Here is an 18,010-nt window from a genome sequence, read left to right on the forward strand (position 1 = left end):
AGCTCATGACACAGAATAGCTTTACAAATGAGAGTGTGTCATGGAAGAATGATCTTAATAAACACGTAACTATAAAATCTTCAGATATATTACCAATATAAGCAACCATTGATTACCACCAGCTCACATAAGGTATACATCTTAGCCTTAAACTAAATTTAATTACCAGTTAGTTGCTTGGGTCAAGGGGTGAAGAGTATGGAGATATATTTGGAGAAGGGCAGTCTTGCCAGCTTGAGAATTCATTTCTGGACAACCTCCTTCCAATAGGAGGCAGCATAACACAGCGATCAAAAGTTTGTTCATCACTGTATTTTATAAAAATGTACTTTATAAACAGAAAGTCCCATGTCAGTTCTATCAATATTTTAGCAAGTAACTTAGTCCCTTTAAGCCTCAGTTTCCTTATCTTTAAAGTGGAGGTAATAGTAATACCTCTTAGGGCTGTTGTGAGGATTTAGCACAGTGTCTGCTACATTATAGTTATTAAGAAAGGGAAATGTGGGGCTTCCCTGGTGGCGCAGTGGTTGAGAGTCCGCCTGCCAATGCAGGGGACACGGGTTCATCCTCCGGTCCGGGAGGATCCCACATGCCGCAGAGTGGCTGGGCCCGTGAGCCATGGCTGCTGAGCCTGCGCGTCCGGAGCCTGTGCTCCACAACGGGAGAGGCCACAACAGTGAGAGGCCCACGTACCGCAAAAAACAAACGAACAAAAAACCAAAAAAAAAAAAGAAAGGGAAATGTGGATTTAATATAAATCTAATATACACTAAGAAATCAATTCATTTCTCTTTTAACTTCAATATATGGGCACAGTAGGATGTTGTTTTCTACCAGTTATAACACCTATCTGTGCTCAGGTATCTCCTTCTGAGTCAATTTCTATCCTGGATTCTTTTCTTTTTGCGGTACACGGGCCTCTCACTGTTGTGGCCTCTCCCGTTGCGGAGCACAGGCTCCGGACATGCGGGCTCAGCGGCCATGGCTTACGGGCCCAGCCGCTCCGCGGTACATGGGATCTTCCAGGACTGGGGCACAAACCCGTGTCCACGCCATCGGCAGGCGGACTCTCAACCACTGCGCCACCAGGGAAGCCGTATCCTGGATTCTTATACAAAGCAGATAACTAAAGTTTGAAAATCTTACAGTAACCTTTTTTCTTCTTCTTTTTTTTTTTATTTTTTTACAGCCCTGGCATCATTTTTAAGGTCCCTCCACCCCCTTCTGTACGCTGGCCTCTACTCCAGCTCCTTGGACCATGCTGCTGATAGGCGCTAACTCTTCTCTAGTCAGTTCAAAGTCAGCCCGTCTTTCTCATTAAGAGGGCTAAGCCACACTGAGAAGGATAGTCTGTCAGCGTAAGAACTTCCTAGAGGAGCCCATTTTACAACTGAATTTTGTTATGGAAATTGTTACCTTGATAATGCTGGAGTAACTTGTTCACTCTTATATCCCAGATTTTCACGGTATGATCAGAACCTGCTGAAGCTATGCATGTACCATTAGGGTTAAAATCCACAAAATTTGCAAACCTAGGAGGAAAGAATAAGATGGTCTAATATTTTGATTTCTCTTTACTCTCATTTCTTTATTTGAATTGTAATAATTAAATGTCTCCGTAGCAAACTAACCCATATAAATGCAAAAAGAGAATGAACTTACCCTACAAAATCTGAGAAGTTATTAACACATTGCTTATTTGTGGTATCCCAGATTTTAATAGTTTTATCCTCACTACATGATACAATTAGTCTTCCATCAGGTGAAAACCTGGAAAGCATAAGAAAGATAATTGTTGTGGAAGGCTCCTGACAATCACCCCCACCCCCACCATGACATACACATGACATGCATGTACATATTAAATATCCTAGGCCAGTGTTAGCACACCATGCAGCAAACTCCTATTCTGCTACCAACACCTTTTCCAACTAAAAATAAGCATAACGAAAGACACTGATAGACCATTAAAAAGATGAAAATATACTATATAGACTAACTGAGAATCTTTTAACCTTTTATTCTTTGATATTTAAATAATTTAGTTTCAAGGTAGTTTCTGTCTGAGGTCTGCACTGCTTCCAAGCCAAGTACCTTGTTTTTTGTTTCTTTTTTTGTTTTTATTCTTTTTGTGGTATGTGGGCCTCTCACTGTTGTGGCCTCTCCCTTCGTGGAGCACAGGCTCCGGACGCGCAGGCTCAGCAGCCATGGCTCACGGGCCCAGCGGCTCTGCGGCACGTGGGATCCTCCCGGACCGGGGCACGAACCCGTATCCCCTGCATCAGCAGGCGGACTCTCAACCACTGTGCCACCAGGGAAGCCCCAAGTTTTTTAAAAGTACTTAAAAATACTTTTGTTTTTTAAAAGTATTCTCTATTTCTTTCTACTGTCATTTTCTGGTGTTATCCATATGACCCAAGAGAGCATCTATTACTCATCCTAGCAACTCTACAGTGAGGCTTTTTGTAAGAAAAGAACTGGTGTGTTGAGAATTAAAATTGAATGCTATCATCAACAAAAGAACCAACTCCTCAAGCCTGTAACTTCCTGGATTGGGGAGGCCAGAGAGCTCCAACAGATTGAAAATAGGACAACTCATTTATACAAAGCTGAAGTCCCTTCAGAGACACACCTATTATCCATATGCCCCATTAAAAAACAAATGAGAAAATTCTCAGACATCTTGTCTACTGCTTTTATACTCTTTCCCTTTAAAATCCTTTCCAAGGTTCTTTTTCTCTCTTAAGTGCCGTTTTAGAATGGAGATAGAAGAGCAGAAGGCTGAAAAGAAAATGAAAAATTTTAGACTATTAAGAAACTATGGAGCAGAAGCAAAAAGAACTACAATTGTGCAGCCTGTGGAACAAAAACCACATTCACAGAAAGACAGACAAGATAAAAGGCACAGGGCTATGTACCAGATGAAGGAACAAGATAAAACTCCAGAAAAACAACTAAATGAAGCAGAGATAGGCAACCTTCCAGAAAAAGAATTCAGAATAATGATAGTGAAGATGATCCAGGACCTCGGAAAAAGAATGGAGGCAAAGATCGAGAAGATGCAAGAAATGTTTAACAAAGACCTAGAAGAATTAAAGAACAAACAGAGATGAACAATACAATAACTGAAATGAAAACTACACTACAAGGAATCAATAGCAGAATAACTGAGGCAGAAGAACACATGAGTGACCTGGAAGACAGAATGGTGGAATTCACTGCTGCGGAACAGAATAAAGAAAACAGAATGAAAAGAAATGAAGACAGCCTAAGAGACCTCTGAGACAACATTAAACTCAACAACATTGGCAATACAGGGGTCCCAGAAGGAAAAGAGAGAGAGAAAGGACCCGAGAAAATATCTGAAGAGATTACAGTCGAAAACTTCCTTAACACGGGTAAGGAAATAGCCACCCAAGTCCAGGAAGCACAGAGAGTCCCATACAGGATAAACTCAAGGAGAAACACATTGAGACACACAGTAATCAAACTGGCAAAAATTAAAGACAAAGAAAAATTACTGAAAGCAGCAAGGGAAAAATGACAAATACCATAGAAGGGAACTCCCATAAGGTTAACAGCTGATTTCTCAGCAGAAACTCTACAAGCCAGAAAGGAGTGGTATGATATACTTTAAGTGATGAAAGGGAAGAACCTATAACCAAGTTACTCTGCCCTGCAAGGATCTCATTCAGATTCCATGGAGAAATCAAAAGCTTCACACACAAGCAAAAGCTAAGAGAATTCAACACCACCAAACCAGCTCCACAACAAATGCTAAAGGAACTTCTAAGTAGGAAACACAAGAGAATAAAAGGACCTACAAAAGCAAACCCAAAACAATTAAGAAAATGGTCATAGGAACATACATATCGATAATTACCTTAAACGTGAATGGATTAAATGCTCCAACCAAAAGAGACAGGCTTGCTGAATGGATAGAAAAACAAGACCCATCTATGTGCTGTCTACAAGAGACCCCCTTCAGACCTAGGGACACATACAGACTGAAAGTGAGGGGATGGAAAAAGATATTCCATGCTAATGGAAATCCAAAGAAAGCTGGAGTAGCAATACTCATATCAGATAAAATAGACTTTAAAATAAAGAATGTTACAAGAGACAAGAAAGGACACTACATAATGATCAAGGGATCAATCCAAGAAGAAGATATAACAATTATAAATATATATGCACCCAACATAGGAGCACCTCAATACATAAGGCAACTGCTAACAGCTATAAAAGAGGAAATCCACAGTAACACAGTAATTGTGGGGGACTTTAACATCTCACTTACACCAATGGACAGATCATCCAAAATGAAAATAAACAAGGAAACACAAGCTTTAAATGACACAATAGACCAGATAGATTTAATTGATATTTATAGGACATTCCATCCAAAAACAGCAGATTACACTTTCTTCTCAAGTGCGCACGGAACATTCTCCAGGATAGATCACATCTTGGGTCACAAATCAAGCCTCAGTAAATTTAAGAAAATTGAAATCATATCAAGCATCTTTTCTGACAACAATGCTATGAGATTAGAAACCAATTACAGGGGAAAAAACGTAAAAAACACACACACGTGGAGGCTAAACAATACGTTACTAGATAACCAAGAGATCACCGAAGAAATCAAAGAGAAAATAAAAAAATATCTAGAGACAAATGACAATGAAAACATGATGACCCAAAACCTATGGGATGCAGCAAAAGCAGTCTAAGAGGGAAGTTTATAGCTATACAAGCCTACCTCAAGAAACAAGAAAAATCTCAAACAAATGATCTAACGTTACACCTAAAGGAACTAGAGAAAGAAGAACAAACAAAACCCAAAGTTAGCAGAAGGAAAGAAATCATAAAGATCAGAGCAGAAATAAATGAAATGGAAACAAAGAAAACAATAGCAAAGATCAATAAAACTGAAAGCTGGTTCTTTGAGAAGATAAACAAAATTGATAAACCATTAGCCAGACGCATCAAGAAAAAGAGGGAGAGGACTCACATCAATGATATTAGAAATGAAAAAGAGGAAGCTACAACAGACACCACAGAAATACAAAGCACCTTAATAGACTACTACAAGCAACTCTATGCCAATAAAAGGGATAACCTGGAAGAAATGGACAAATTCTTAGAAAGGTATAACCTTCCAAGTCTGAACCAGGAAGAAACAGAAAATATGAACAGAACAATCACAAGTAATGAAATTCAAACTGTGATTAAAAATCTTCCAACAAACAAGAGTCCAGGACCAGATGGCTTCACAGGTGAATTCTGTCAAACATTTAGAGAAGAGCTAACACCCATCCTTCTCAAGCTCTTCCAACAAATTGCGGAGGAAGGAACACTCCCAAACTCATTCTATGAGGCCACCATCACCCTGATACCAAAACCAGACAAAGATGCTACAAAAAAAGAAAATTACAGACCAATATCACTGATGAATACAGATGCAAAAATCCTCAACAAAATACTAGCAAACAGAATCCAACAACACATTTAAAGGATCATACACCATGATCCAGTGGGACTTATCCCAGGGATGCAAGGATTCTTCAGTATATGTAATTCAATCAATGTGATACACCATATTAACAAATTGAAGAATAAAAACCATATGATCATCTCAATAGATGCAGAAAAAGCTTTTGACAAAATTCAACACCCATTTATGATAAAAACTCTCCAGAAAGTGGGCATAGAGGGAACCTACCTTAACATAATAAAGGCCATATACGACAAACTCACAGCAAACATCATTCTCAATGGTGAAAAACTGCAAGCCTTTCCTCTAAGATCAGGAACATGACAAGGATGTCCACTCTCACCACTATTATTCAACATAGTTTTGGAAGTCCTAGCCACGGCAATCAGAGGAGAAACAGAAATAAAAGAAATACAAATTGGAAAAGAAGAAGTCAAACTGTCACTGTTTGCAGATGACATGATACTATACATAGAGAATCCTAAAGATCCCACCAGAAAACTACTAGAGCTAATCAATGACTTTGGTAAAGTTGCAGGATACAAAATTAATGCACAGAAATCTCTTGCATTCCTATACACTAATGATGAAAAATCTGAAAGAGAAATTAAGGAAACACTCCCATTTACCACTGCAACAAAAAGAATAAAATACCTAGGAATAAACCTACCTAGGGAGACAAAAGACCTGTATGCAGAAAACTATAAGACACTGATGAAAGAAATTAAAGATGATATCAACAGATGGAGAGATATACCATGTTCTTGGATTGGAAGAATCAATATTGTGAAAATGACTCCACTACTCAAAGCAATCTACAGATTCAATGCAATCCCTACCAAATTACCAATGGCATTCTTTAGGGAACTAGAACAAAAAATCTTAAAATTTGTATGGAGACACAAAAGACCCCGAATAGCGAAAGCAGTCTTGAGGGAAAAAAACGGAGCTGGAGGAATCAGACTCCCTGACTTCAGACTATACAACAAAGCTACAGTAATCAAGACAATATGGTACTGGCACAAAAGCAGGAACATAGATCAATGGAACAAGATAGAAAGCCCAGAAATAAACCCACGCACCTGTGGTCAACGAATCTATGACAAAGGAGGCAAGGATGTACAATGGAGAAAAGACAATCTCTTCAATAAGTGGTGCTGGGAAAACTGGACAGCTACATGTAAAAGAATGAAATTAGAACACTTCCTAATACCATACACAAAAATAAACTCAAAATGGATTAGAGACCTAAATGTAAGACTGGACACTATAAAACTCTTAGAGGAAAACATAGGAGGAACACTCTTTGACATAAATCACAGCAAGATCTTTTGTGATCCACCTCCTTGAGTAATGGAAATAAAAACAAAAATAAACAAATGGGACCTAATGAAACTTCAAAGCTTTTGCACAGCAAAGGAAACCATAAACAAGACGAAAAGACAACCCTCAGAATGGGAGAAACTATTTGCAAACGAAGCAAGGGACAAAGGATTAATCTCCAAAATATATAAACAGCTCATGAAGCTCAATATTAAAACAACAAACAATCCAATCCAAAAATGGGCAGAAGATCTAAATAGACATTTCTCCAAAGAAGACATACAGATGGCCAAGAAGTACATGAAAAGCTGCTCAACATCACTAATTATTAGAGAAATGCAAATCAAAACTACAGTGAGGTATCACCTCACACAAGTTAGAATGGGCATCATCAGAAAATCTACAAACAGCAAATCCTGGAGAGGGTGTGGAGAAAAGGGAACCCTCTTGCACTGTTGGTGGGAATGTAAATTGATACAGCCACTATGGAGAACAGTAGGGAGGTTCCTTAAAAAACTAAACATAGAATTACCATATGATCCAGCAATCCCACTACTGGGCATATACCCAGAGAAAACCATCATTCAAAAAGACACATGCACCCCAATGTTCACTGCAGCACTACTTACAGTAGCCAGGACATGGAAGCAACCTAAACGCCCATCGACAGACGAATGGATAAAGAAGATGTGGTACATATATACAATGGAATATTACTCAGCCATAAAAAGGAATGAAATTGGGTCATTTGTTGAGACGTGGATGGATCTAGAGACTGTCATACAGAGTGAAGTAAGTCAGAAAGAGAAACACGAATATCGTATATTAACGTATATATGTGGAACCTAGAAAAATGGTACAGATGAACCGGTTTGCAGGGCAGAAATTGAGACACAGACGTAGAAAACAAATGTATGGACACCAAGGGGGGAAAGCGGCGGTGGGGGTAGTCATGGTGGTGTGATGAATTGGGCGATTGAGATTGACATGTATACAGTGATGTGTATAAAACTGATGACTAATAAGGACCTGCTGTATAAAAGAAATTAAATAAAATTCAAAAATTAAAAAAAAACAAAGAAACTATGAACAGTAATTTTGCTATTAATATTTTAGCAATAACAAAAACCAAAAAAGATTTAGGTCACAGACCGATTATGTTTCAATTTTATTTGTAGTTTCCCTCTCTGCCCAGATTACTATAAAAGTGATTAACTAAGGGTGTGGGTTATAAGTGAAGGTTTTTCTTTTTGTTTTCTCACTGTCCCCTCCCCTGCCCCTCCCATTCTTAAGGTTGACCGACAAATAATTCTTCCTAACAGAAGCTTTCAATCTGGAATTTATGAATTCACCATATTTTAAAAGCAACATAGATGCATAATTAAGTTCTATGTGAAATCGTTTTTAAAAATTCAAGAAAATAACCTTGCAAGGAAATATTTTCCACACTGGGCAGTTCAGCTTGATTTTATCATAATATTTTATTAATCTTTTCCTTTAGGAAAATATGTGAGGAAGATTCAAATATGAAAGACAGTTTTACAGAAATGCTCCAAATAGATGTAACTTATTTTGTATAGACACTGGGGAAGAAAAACCTATTCAGTATCCCCATGAAAATAAACTTTACATAGTAATTGTAAACAACTAATATAAGAAATCAAATTGTGTTTATTAATAAGCTCTCTTCTAAAAAATAATTTAATGTGAGCATTCTAAATGATAAGAATATTTCTAGGAGATGAGTTGATTCTGACATTTTAAGAAAGCAATGATGAAAAAAATGTAATAGAATGGAAGGATTAGGTTAAAAGCAAAGTACAAATACACTCGTTCTATGATATTATTGGCCAAATACCACCACCACCACCACCATCATCATTATTACCCTGTCAATATTTACTGAGCATCTGTGTCCTAGAATGGTTCTTAACACTTTACCTGTAGCAACTCATTTAATCCTCAGAATAACCCTACAAAACAATTGCTATTGCCGGCCTCCATTTACAGATGAATAAACCAAGGCACATAAAGGGTCAGTAACTGCCAGTCACACAGCCAGGAAGATGTGAACTAGTCAGTCTGGCTCAAGAGCCAGATCTCTCAGCCACTCTGTTTACGTCTCTGACAGAAAGGAAAGTTTCTTTTACCGGCCAAAGTAGAGCACAGGAAGTTCTGTGTGGCTTGTGTAACCACAGAAAGTTCTAAAGTGGAGAAAAACCACAGGCAATGCTCTTAGGAGGCTGTATCACTGGGCACTGCCTGACAGGCTAACCACTAGACAATCCTTTAATAAAAATCTCTGTGTCTGCTGCCATACCCGATCAGTGTCCTTGAGGAGTTTATGGGGAAGATAGTCATTCACTGGCTCATTCGAATATTTACTGAGCACCCGCCAGAACCAGGCACTGGTCACTGGCCTAGGTAATAGAAATACCACAGTGAAGGAGCCTGCTAAGACCCCTACTCTCATGGGGCTTTCATACTAGGAAGGAGGGAGGGCACACAAATAATATAATTTTAGATAATGGTAAGAACAGAGTTGGTAACAAAAAGGTGCCAATTAGTTACCAGAAGAAACAGGATTTTAAAGAAACTTGTGAATTAAGGAAAAGAAGGTATCTTGACCAGCCAGAAATTCATCCTAAGCAGGAGGGGCCATAGCCTGGGAGAAATTTCCCCAGCACTAGAGAAATGAAGGGAATGTGAACCTCAGATAAGTGGGGAGTGGAGAAGCCCACTGGGATGAAAGAAGGCGGTGCCTGAGGGGGGCGTTTCTACCTCCCCCCTCTGCATGACCAAAGCAGGGGTCAGGGTTAGGTCCTCTCACTTGCTCTGGACACTGTGTATAATCCCGCATAAACTCTCTGTTGGCTCTTTTCGCCTTTGGAGGGGTTTAAAGTGAGGATGGCGGTTTGTATCTTCTCCTCCCTTTTTTTTTCTTTTTTTTTTTCCGGTACGCGGGCCTTTCACTGTTGTGGCCTCTCCCATTGCGGAGCACAGGCTCCGGACACGCAGGCTCAGCAGCCATGGCTCACGGGCCCAGCCGCTCTGCGGCATGTGGGATCTTCCCGCACCAGGGCACGAACCCGTGTCCCCTGCATCGGCAGGCGGACTCTCAACCACTGCGCCACCAGGGAAGCCCCTCCCTTTTATTTTTAATTAGATACATCAGAAATAGGTTTGTGCCAATAAAACAGGCTTCTCTTTGCCCTGACTTTGATCAGGAAAGGATAGTCCTTTTTTGTCAGGGCTCAAACAACATCTGATGGGGTTATTAATTTGAAGAATGTTAAGAGGATATAAAATTTCTATCAAGACATAAAAAAAATTTCTAACACTCTAATTCAGTACCACCTAACCACCTTTTAAAACTTTCAGCTAGTGTGTCAAGAAGATGGATGTCACATTAGTCAACAGTGACTAATGGATCAGCAGACGTGAACTGTCTGTAAGGCATTTGCGAAGTTAACTACTTCCTATTCAAGCCTTTAAAATGTACTGGTACTCTTTGGAGAAAATGAGGAAATTCTTGAACTTTCTTCTGGAAAAACTGGTTCACATGTCCTTCCGAGTAGCCCAAGTTATGTAACAGGAGTTCTTTAACTTTGAATCTATGGAGTTCCTGAAACTATATATAAAATTATATGTCCATAAGTACCAGTCACTGAGTTATTCGTTCATTAGCGAGCCAAACATGTCCATGAACCCCGAGAAGTTTTAAAGTGCTTTCATAAGAAATCAAAATTTTCATTTGGCTATTTCTTATCATTAGACTAAATAGTCTACAAAAATACAATATATACATGCATGTATCAAATCACCACATTGTACACCTTACGCTTACACACAGTTATATGTCAATTATATCTTAATAAAGCTGGTGGGGGAGGAACAAGGACACACAGCCCCCATCCCTGCCAGACACTCAGCTGCATGGAGGAAGGGCTAAGCCTTCTGAGATGAGAGCTTGTGACTCAACCGTCAGCCCTCCAAACAGGAGGAGGACACAGAAGACTAATTTGAGAGTTAGATACGCCACATTTAGGAACTAGATATCGTCCCCGAGGACCAACCTGGACTCCAGGGGCTGAAGGATATCTATTTAGCATCCAATGTCAGCCACACTCACCAGCTCCACCTCTGGTGGGGGGTGGGGAGGGGGGCAGGGTAAAGAAAAGAAAAGAAATTAAAAATAAGGGAGGATAGAAAGGGAACAGTGGGAGAGAAGGAAAAAATGAAGGAAATACAGAAAGAAAAAAAACAAAACCCTACACTTTTGGCCCTCAGGGCTCTGAGACCAGAGTAGGCACTGTTCCATGTCCCTTAAGAAACAAATCATTAGTAAGTGGTACTCTGAAGCCAGCAGCTATTCAATAGGAGGGGAAAGCAGTGAAAATAAGACTACCCAGTCAGTGCAGAGTCCTGAATTCTAAAGCCAATTTTGCAACTGCCCAGCTATGTAACCTTGTGAAACTCATAACTACCCTGGCCACCATTTTCTATTTGGATAATGAGAAATTCTGGCTTGCATTCAGGCCTAAAACTTTCACAGACATTAAAAAAAAAAAAAAAATTGGCAGTCTCAGAGTTTGCTTTGATGGGATTTTGGGTTTACATAGTTCAAGGCAATAAGCAAAACGGTTATGCTTTTTAAGTATTGGTCAGCATTAGAGGAGAAACCGTCTTTTGGTCGCAGTAACAGGATTCATTCCTATAACTGCTGAGAGACAAAAAGCAGATGAAAGAGACATAAGAAGATTTAAGTATGCCATGAAACATGCTAATTATTGCTGGGTCATTTACCATTTACACGCCCAGACTCCTCTCCCGGGATTTCCACCCATAAGTACAACTGCCTACTAAGCGTTTCCTCTTGGATATCCTGCAGGCACCTCTGACTCTGAACTTGTCCAAATCTGAACTCATTATCTTCCTCCCCAAACTGCTCCTCCAGCGTTTCTTTTCTCAGTAGATGGTTTCTCAAGACAGAAACCTAGGAGTCAAGTTTGATTCCTTTCTCCTCCACTTGCTGCCACGTTCCAATCCATTATCAGGCCCTTCCTCTTCCAACCATAACAGGCCCTGCTGACATTCCATTCTCCACAATCAATAGAAGTGATCTTTAAATCTTAAATAAATTTTTTCTGATTAAAACCTTTCGGTGGTTTCACATTTCCCTTGGGAAAAAGTGACACCCTTACCACTGCTTCCCGGGTCCTCCAGGATCTGCCCTCCTGTCTCTTCATCTCCATCACCTTACTCTTCCTGGCACCACACCCCTCTTCTCTCGGGTCTTTCTCTTGCCTCAGGTGTTCCCTCACATGCTGTTCCCTTTGCTTCAAACACTGCTCCCTACTCTTTATCTAGTTTTTTTTTTTTTTTTAATTTATTTCATTTACTTATTTTTGGCTGCATTGGGTCTTCGTTGCTGCGCGTGGGCTTTCTCTAGTTGTGGCGAGCAGGGGCTACTCTTCGTTGCAGTGCGTGGCCTTCTCATTGTGGTGGTTTCTCTTGTTGTGGAGTGCGGGCTCTAGGGTGCATGGGCTTCAGTAGTTGCAGCATGTGGGCTCAGTAGTTGTGGTTCACAGACTCTAGAGCACAGGCTCAGTAGTTGTGGCACATGAGCTTAGTTGCTCTGCGGCATGTGGGATCTTCTGGGACCAGGGCTCGAACCCGTGTCCCCTGCACTAGCAGGCAGATTCTTAACCACTGCGCTACCAGGGAAGCCCTTTTTATCTAGTTTTAAATACCTAAGGGGATTTTACTCATCCTTCAAGTCTCTGCTCAGGGTCACTTCCTCAGGAAAAGCTTTCCTGAACTCCTCTGCCCAGTAGGTCTGCTCTCCAGTATGCATCTTAGAGTAGCTCACAGTCACACTTACAACCAATTATTCTGTTTGCTTCCCTAAGAGAATGTAAACTCCAAGAAGAGAGAAACAACATCTGTCTTATTCACTCACTGCTGTATCCCCAGGCACAGTATATGGTACTGAGTAGGTCCTCAGTAAATATGTAGGGCATTAAAAAACTTTTCAAGGGGATTTTCATCAGCCAATGAACGCTGATGTTTAAAATCTCTGCAATTATTTGCACAACATAAACGTACTTAATGCCACTGAACTGTATACTTGAAAGTGGTTAAATGGTAAATTTCATATTATATGTAGTTTACTGCAATAAAGAAAAATCTTTGCAATTCAGATGATCAAAGGTCACTTGTAACACTACCAAACACTGAAAACTAAGGTCAGATTTTCCCCCTAAAATTAATGCTAGAAAGACAAAGTTGGAAAAGTCGTTCATCAGCCACTACTTTTTTTTGCCTGAGGACGCCTAAAGAAACATAAGTTATACCACAACACACATTATTTTTTAAAATACAGGATTATAACAATTTGAACTTTTAGAAAAATTCACCTGCCACTAAAAATAAATATTTCTCAACCTGCATATGTAGATATTTCAAATGATACATGTTTTCTTCATTACTCGTTAAAGACAAATTGCTTGTTTAAAAAAACTGGGAAATATAGTAAGTAAAAAAAGTCCACAGTGCAGCACCGAAACAAAATCATGTAATATTTTATGTATGTAGGTACTTTATCTTTTGTTCGTGTACAGATCTTTTATATTATAACCATGAGTTCTGAATTTTGCCCTTCTTACCCCACACATAGACATGTTTTTATGTCACTACTTACATATATTCTCCTTTTAGTGGCTAAATAATAATCTAAATTTTTTTAACCAGTTTTCTTTATTTGGAAAACTTGGTTATTTCCAGTTTCTCATCATTATAAATTAAACTGAAAGCAGTATCTTTAAATACAAAGCTTTTCCTTTAAATACAAAAGGGTATTTATTTAGGATAGATTTATAGTTGTGGACTCACTGCAACAAAGACTCCTGATATATTTTGCAAATTGATTTCTAAAAAGACTAGAGTAATTTATATTTTTAAAGCATGAATATATCTCCCAATAGATGATATATCTTAAAAATATGAAATATTTCTGTGAATCAAGATGTATGATCATAAACGATAGTTAGTCCAGAAAATATAGCTACTCATCTCTTCTTACACCAATGGGCACCATCTCTGTGCCACATGGAGTAGGTCTGGACTCCAGGGACAAACTCATAATAAGTACTAGGCCCAGAGAGAGACACAGAATTTTTAATTACTCAAGTCCATGGCACATTTAAAATTCAAATACTTAAGGGAGAAATAATTGCTCTGTTGACCCTCTACATTCATTTAAATATGCTGTCCATGCATTGGGAGGAAAAGCAGTATCACTTAGACTATTTTTAATGTTTAGTTGTTTAATTTATCTACAATTTTTGTTAATGTGTGGTGTGCAATATAGATCCGATTTAAAATTTTTCCAAATAGAAACATAATTATCTTAACTACATCTAAAACAACTATTTTAATATATTAAATAACTAATATTATCTCTTTTTTTAACATCTTTATTGAAGTATAATTGCTTTACATGTTGTGTTAGTCTCTGCTGTGTAACAAAGTGAATCAGCTACACATACACCTATATCCCCATATCCCCTCCCTCTTGTGTATCCCTCCCACCCTCCGTCTCCCACCCCTCTAGGTGGTCACAAAGCACCGAGATGATCTCCCTGTGCTATGCGGCTGCTTCCCATTAGCTACCTGTTTTACATCTGGTAGTGTACATATGTCCATGCCACTCTCTTACTTCGTCCCAGCTTCCCCTTCCCCCTCCCCATGTCTTCAAGTCCATTCTCTACGTCTGCATCTTTATTTCTGTCCTGTCCCTAGGTTCTTGAGAACCATTTTTCTTTAGATTCCATATATATGTGTTAGCATACAGTATTTGTTTTTCTCTTTCTGACTTACTTCACTCTGTATGACAGACTCTTGGTCCATCCACCTCACTACAAATAACTCAATTTCGTTTCTTTTTATGGCTGAGCAATATTCCATTGTATATATGTGTCACATCTTCTTTATCCATTCATCTGTCGATGGACTCTTAGGTTGCTTCCATGTCCTGGCTATTGTAAATAGAACTTAATAACTCTTTAATATTATCTTAACATTTTAAATAACTATTCATCCATTTCCCCACTGATTGGAAATGCCATCTTTATCAGAAAACATATATGGATCTGCATCTGAGCTTTCTATAACCTATTTTCCTAACGTGGTACCATGATCACCACACTTTAATTTCTATAGCTTTATACTGTGTTCTGAGAGCTGGTTAAACAAATTTCTTCCAATTTTTTCTGGTCATTTTTTTCACACATTTAACTCATCTGTACAAACTTTGAAACTGGCTTGGCAGTTTCCACTAAATTCCTTCGGCAAAACTTCACGTTCTGGATAGGAGCAGTAATGATTATCAGACTTACTTCCCTACCATAAACAATCATACAACTCAGCAAAATACATGAAGCAATTGTTTTTAGGCACTGGACAAGAGACAGCACAGGGCTATGAAACTTGACAGACAGAAAACAAATGAGATAAACACAAAATCCATCCCAGGTTTCTACCCAGGAGCATTTTCAGGCATGGCATAAGGACGCAGAGCCCAAGGAAACAGCTGCAGTCTCACTGAGCAGAGGAAATAGCAATTAGAATTCAGAACTGCTAAAGGGCTGGAATTTTGTGGGCAGGGTAGGTGAGAGGACCTGTGAAGAGCAGAAATCCCCCAAAATCTACCTAGGAGTCTCACTGAGTCTTTGGTCAAATACAAACCTGATAATGCACAGGACAAGAAGGCTTGGCAGAGAACAATGGAGACTGTGAGCCAAAGAAAGATTCCTGAGGTTACACAGTACTGAGAGATGTTCAAGTTCTGAACCGATTTGGCTGAACACTCCAGGCTTTCAGCTGAGGCCCTAGAAAGTCCACTAGTACTACAGCCCAAGAGTAAAGGCCACTCTGGATCCACCCTAAAAAGTCTAAATCCAACACAATCTGGCCAGGCCAGCAGAAAGTTAATTGTTTACCAAAACAAAACTCAACACTTTTCAGAAGATGATAGAGTAACTCATACTTTCAAACACTGAGCAATGTTTGTGCATACAACAAAAAACTTAAAAAATACAGAGAAGCAAAAAATTTTGATCAAGATATGACATAAATGTTAGAATTAACAGACAAGGACTTTAAAATTGTTATTATAAATATGTTCAAGGATTTAGAAGAAAAGATGGGCATAATGAGCAAACAAATGGAAAATCTCATCAGAGAAATGGATAAGCTTACAATAGATTGGACAGTGCAGGGAAAAAAATACCACTGAACTTGAAAACAGGCCAATAGAAACTATGCAAACTGAAGCACAAAGAGAAGTTTGAGAAAATGAACAAAGCCTCAATAAATGATGGGACAATATCAAGTGGTCAAATGTGAATTTGGAGTTCCAGAAAAGATGAGAAAAAAATTAGGGCAGAGAAATAATGTATGAAGAAAAGAGAAAAACTTTCTAAATATGATGAAAAAAGATCAATCCGCAGATCCATGCAGTTCAATGAACCACAAGAAAAATATACAAAACCATAACCAGGTTCATCATGGTCAAATCACTAAAAACAGAAGATTAACCAAAAAAAATCTTAGAGCATCAGAGGAAAAAAAGACACATTACATACAGGAGAATAACGATAAAAACGACTGTTGCTTTCACTTTAAAAAAAATGCAAACCAGAAGACAATGGAATGATATCTTTAAAGTGATGAAAGAAAAACTATCCACTGAAATAAAATTCTACATCTCAGCAAAAATATCCTTTAAAAAGGAAAAACAAAAAGCTGAGAGAATTCATCACCAGGAGTCCTGGGATACAAGAAACAGTAAATGAAGTTTTTTAGGGTGAAGAGAAATGATATTAGATGGAAACTTGGATCTACACAAAGGAAAAGAGTGCAGGAAAAGGTAAATATAAAAGCCTGTTTTGTTTCTTTAGAAGAAAATGGTTGCTTAATGTATTATGGGTATATATGATATGTAGAAGTAAAACTGTCAAGAGGTGGGTGAATGGAGATGTATTTTTTTAAGTTCTAACATTAGAACTTTTATAAGTTCTAACATTATATATAGAACAGCATAAAATTAATTCTAGACTATGATATGCTAAGGTTACCACTAAACAAAAATATAAGACCAAAAGTAAAGCTAAAAAGACAATAGAGGGACTTCCCTGGTGGCACAGTGGGTAAGACTCCATGCTCCCAATGCAGGGGGCCCAGGTTCGGTCCCTGATGAGGGAACTAGAGCCCACATGCATGCCACAACTAAGGAGCCCACGAGTCGCAACTGAGGAGCCCGCCTGCCACAACTAAGACCCCAGGCAGCCAAATAAATAAATATTTTAAATAAATAAGTTAAAAGACAATAGAGGAGATAAAATGGGATACTAAGAAATACTTGATTGATCCAAAAGAAAAGGAGTAAAAAGAAATAAACAAATGAGACAAATAGAAAACAAAGAGCAAGATGGTAGTGTTAAAATAAATCTAACCACAGGACTAGTTACATAAATTTAAGTGGACTAAGCACTCCAATTAAAAGGCAGAGATTTTCAGACACAAGCAGTTAAAAATAAAGTTACCCTCTATAGTTAAGTACATAAAATGCATTCAAAGGTTAATAGTAGTTACCCATAGCAGCAACCCCAAACACTACGTGCAAATGTGTGAAATGACTTTGGAACACAACCTAAACGTGACTCCAGTAGAATTCCAAGGAGAAAAGGCTGGAGTGTGAGGGTAGTTAATAGCTGACATTATTTACATTCATTAACTTGTTCAGTTTTCAGGATGACTCTCTGAGGAAGGTACCCCTTTGTATCCATTTTATAAGGGAGCAGACTAAGGCCCAGAGGAGTTATGTCACGTTTGCAGGATCACATGCTAGTGAAACCAATCAGCTCTCCTGCACCACCTAAAAGATACTATGTCAACAGAGAGGAGGTGCCCAGGAACCACCCGAGGCAACAGCAAGAGCAGTCATCCATCAGGGTGTCTCCAGCCTGGCCCAGGGAAGAGAGTACCTGACCAGCAGGGAAGAGAGTACCTGAGCAGCAGGGAAGAGAGTACCTGAGCAGCAGGGAAGAGAGTACCTGAGCAGCAGGGAAGAGAGTACCTGACCAGCAGGGAAGAGAGTACCTGAGCAGCAGGGAAGAGAGTACCTGA

At 38.9% G+C, this 18,010-nt stretch overlaps 1 protein-coding gene across 4 annotated transcripts in view; it reads right to left on the bottom strand.

The window, feature by feature from the left end:
- POC1B (POC1 centriolar protein B) overlaps positions 1 to 18,010 on the bottom strand; it is a 108,062-nt gene that overhangs the window by 57,406 nt on the left and 32,646 nt on the right. For all 4 annotated transcript variants that reach the window (XM_029205318.1, XM_029205319.1, XM_029205317.1 and 1 more), the window contains 2 exons: positions 1,663 to 1,770; positions 1,417 to 1,532 (listed from right to left, as the gene is read on the bottom strand). In XM_029205318.1, the coding sequence (XP_029061151.1) occupies positions 1,417 to 1,532; positions 1,663 to 1,770 (224 nt within the window). The remainder of the gene's footprint in view (positions 1 to 1,416; positions 1,533 to 1,662; positions 1,771 to 18,010) is intronic.

This window comes from Monodon monoceros, unplaced genomic scaffold, assembly GCF_005190385.1.
Source record: "Monodon monoceros isolate NGI ecotype Baffin Bay Population unplaced genomic scaffold, NGI_Narwhal_1 Super_Scaffold_6, whole genome shotgun sequence".
Lineage (NCBI taxonomy): Eukaryota > Metazoa > Chordata > Mammalia > Artiodactyla > Monodontidae > Monodon > Monodon monoceros.